The sequence below is a fragment of the Plectropomus leopardus genome, unplaced genomic scaffold (assembly GCF_008729295.1).
Source record: "Plectropomus leopardus isolate mb unplaced genomic scaffold, YSFRI_Pleo_2.0 unplaced_scaffold3085, whole genome shotgun sequence".
In the NCBI taxonomy this organism is placed as follows: Eukaryota; Metazoa; Chordata; class Actinopteri; order Perciformes; family Serranidae; genus Plectropomus; species Plectropomus leopardus.
This window is the reverse complement of record NW_024633650.1, coordinates 1-2694: the sequence shown is the minus strand read 5'-3', so window position 1 is coordinate 2694 and position 2694 is coordinate 1. Positions and strand designations below refer to the sequence as shown.

Here is a 2694-nt window from a genome sequence, read left to right as displayed (position 1 = left end):
TGGTATTGATCTTCGGTATTGATCTTCGGTATTGATCAGGTATCTGTGTTGGCTGATCGGTTGTGTTGGCGGTTTGTGTTTCAGTGGGTCGTCGTTGAGGTTCGAGGACGTTGCCGGTCAGGATCTGGCGAAGCAGGCGCTGCAGGAGATCGTCATCCTGCCGGCGCTGAGGCCCGAGGTGAGTTCAGGGTCGACTGTGAAATTAAACTTCAGTGACTTCGGTTACATAATTAACTTTATTCATTTTGTTAACTTTATTCATTTTACTCACTTTTCCATCTCATTCGCTCGTCATTCGTTCGGGTGCTGGATGGACGTCCTCAGATTTTTGGTTGAACGTGTGTTGGCTGTTTCTTCCTCTGCAGAAAACAGTCCGTCAGCAGACTTTCTTCTTCTCTAGCTGTTTACAGGACTGCGAACTCCAGCCAGAGGACTCCTTCTGTTCGGCCCGCCCGGCAACGGCAAGACCATGCTGGTGAGTCTGAGAAACCAGAGCAAGAAGACCAGGAGCAAAACGGCGCCGCTGTGATATTTTCGGTCGTCGTATTTTAACCCTCGTACTGCCGTCCAGATGACTCGAACGAATTTGTCTCATCAATCCGACACAAAGTGAACGTGGCTTTAAAACATTCACAACTGTCACATACTGAAGGTTTTCAGTGTCCTGTACCTTTAAGATGCTTTCATCGTCTCCAGGCCAAAGCTGTGGCAGCCGAGTCCAACGCCACCTTCTTCAACATCAGCGCCGCCAGCCTCACCTCCAAATACGTGAGTCACCACGAGGCTGACAGCACCTGATGTGGAGGTCAACCATCCGTGAGCCGCAGTGACCTCTGTCTCTATCTCTGTCTCTGTCTGTCTCTCTCTGTCTCCGTCCGTCTCTGTCTGTCCGTCTCTGTCCGTCTCTGTCCGTCTCTGTCTCTGTCCGTCTCTGTCCGTCTCTGTCTGTCCGTCTCTGTCCGTCTCTGTCTCTGTCCGTCTCTGTCCGTCTCTGTCTGTCCGTCTCTCTCTCTGTCCGTCTCTGTCCGTCTCTGTCCGTCTCTGTCTCTGTCCGTCTCTGTCCGTCTCTGTCCGTCTCTGTCTCTGTCCGTCTCTGTCCGTCTCTGTCCATCTCTGTCCGTCTCTGTCCATCTCTGTCCGTCTCTGTCCGTCGGTCTCTGCCTGTCCGTCTGTGTGCAGGTGGGTGAAGGAGAGAAGCTGGTCCGAGCTCTGTTCTCCGTGGCCCGTGAGCTGCAGCCGTCCATCATCTTCATCGGTAACTCTCAGTCACTGGTTCTCACACTGTGGGGCGCGGCCCTCCTGCAGGCCGCACAGATACTCAACTTACGTCCCGCGGGCCAAATCTGGCCCCTGACAGGGAAGCGGGTGGTCCCCCTGCTCTTTTCTAATGTACAGTAAAAATAAAATGATTGACACTGGGAATCGTTTTTGTCCTTTTAGTGTTCATAAGGTGTCAGAGACATAAAACAGCATCAACACAGACCCCCACACCCCAGAAATGTCCTGAAATCCTACAAAATGTCCAAAAGTCATAGAAACGTCCCAAAATCCCAAAAGTGTCTTAAATTCCTAGAAACCTGTTTGGGGCCGCCGTGACTGGCCCCTGGCCGCCTGTCATTTTTCAAAGTGGCCCCCAAACAGAGCAGGTTGAGTGTCTGATCTTTTACAGTCTAACAAAGCTTGAGACCAGCAGCTGATGTCTTCAGCCTCTCTGACGTCCGTCTCGGTCCAAACATTATGTTGATATTGAAGCCGTGTCGGTTGTGTGTGAATGTTGTCTGCGTCCAGATGAAGTGGACAGTCTGCTGTGTGAACGGAGGGAGGGCGAGCAGGACGCCAGCCGACGCCTCAAGACCGAGTTCCTCATCGAGTTTGACGGAGTGCGTACGTATGGATGTGTGTGTGTTGTTGGTGCGAGACAAACGCACACTGATGTGTAAACGTTTGTTTTCAGGTCCAGTCTGGAGGAGACGAGCGGGTTCTGGTGATGGGCGCCACCAACAGGCCTCAGGAGCTGGACCAGGCTGTTCTCAGGTCAGATTTAAGAGCTGCTCTGGGGCTCTCCACTGAGGTCGCTTTGTGTCTCTGTGTCTCTTTGTGGTCGTTTTGTGTCTCTGTGGTCGTTTTGCGTCTCTTTGTGGTCGTTTTGTGTCTCTGTGGTCGTTTTGCGTCTTGTGCATCTTTTAGTGTTTGTTTCACACCTCTTTGTGGTTGTTCAGCTCTTTTTAAAAAGTTTTTCTTTTCTTTGTGCTCTTTTTGTGCTCTTTTTCACATTTATTTGTGTCGTTTTGCATTTCTTATTAGTTTTCTCAAAGCAGAGACGTTCTGCCGTCAGACTGGTTCAAATATCTTCACTAACTTTTTTTTTGTTTGTGTGTATTTCAGGCGTTTTACGAAGCGCGTGTACGTCGCTCTGCCTGTCGAGGAGGTGAGTTCACCCTCAGATAAAAACATTTGGATGTCGACAGGTTTATCTGGCTGATGTGAAGCTGCTGCTGTTTTCAGACTCGCTTCCAGCTGCTGAAGAACCTGTTGGGGAAACACAGCAGCTCGCTGACGCAGCGGGAGCTGATCCAGCTGGCCAGGTCGTCGCTCATCAGCTGCTCATCAAACATGGTGTTATCTGTGCTGTGACAGTGATGCTGCACGTAAAAACACAGCGAAACTTTATCTTTGTGTGTTTCTGATTGGTCC

The 2694-nt window shown here is 50.6% G+C and overlaps 1 protein-coding gene across 1 annotated transcript; it reads left to right on the top strand.

Annotated features, from left to right (window-relative positions):
* Nucleotides 1-84: 84 nt before the first annotated feature.
* On the top strand, nucleotides 85-2634 carry LOC121938669 (spastin-like; the record flags this gene model as incomplete). The annotated part of the gene is made up of 8 exons (XM_042481850.1): nucleotides 85-178; nucleotides 401-475; nucleotides 697-768; nucleotides 1180-1255; nucleotides 1789-1880; nucleotides 1955-2034; nucleotides 2386-2428; nucleotides 2506-2634. Coding segments are annotated over 8 exons (661 nt in total), but the record flags the coding sequence as incomplete, so codon positions are not given.
* Nucleotides 2635-2694: the final 60 nt, after the last annotated feature.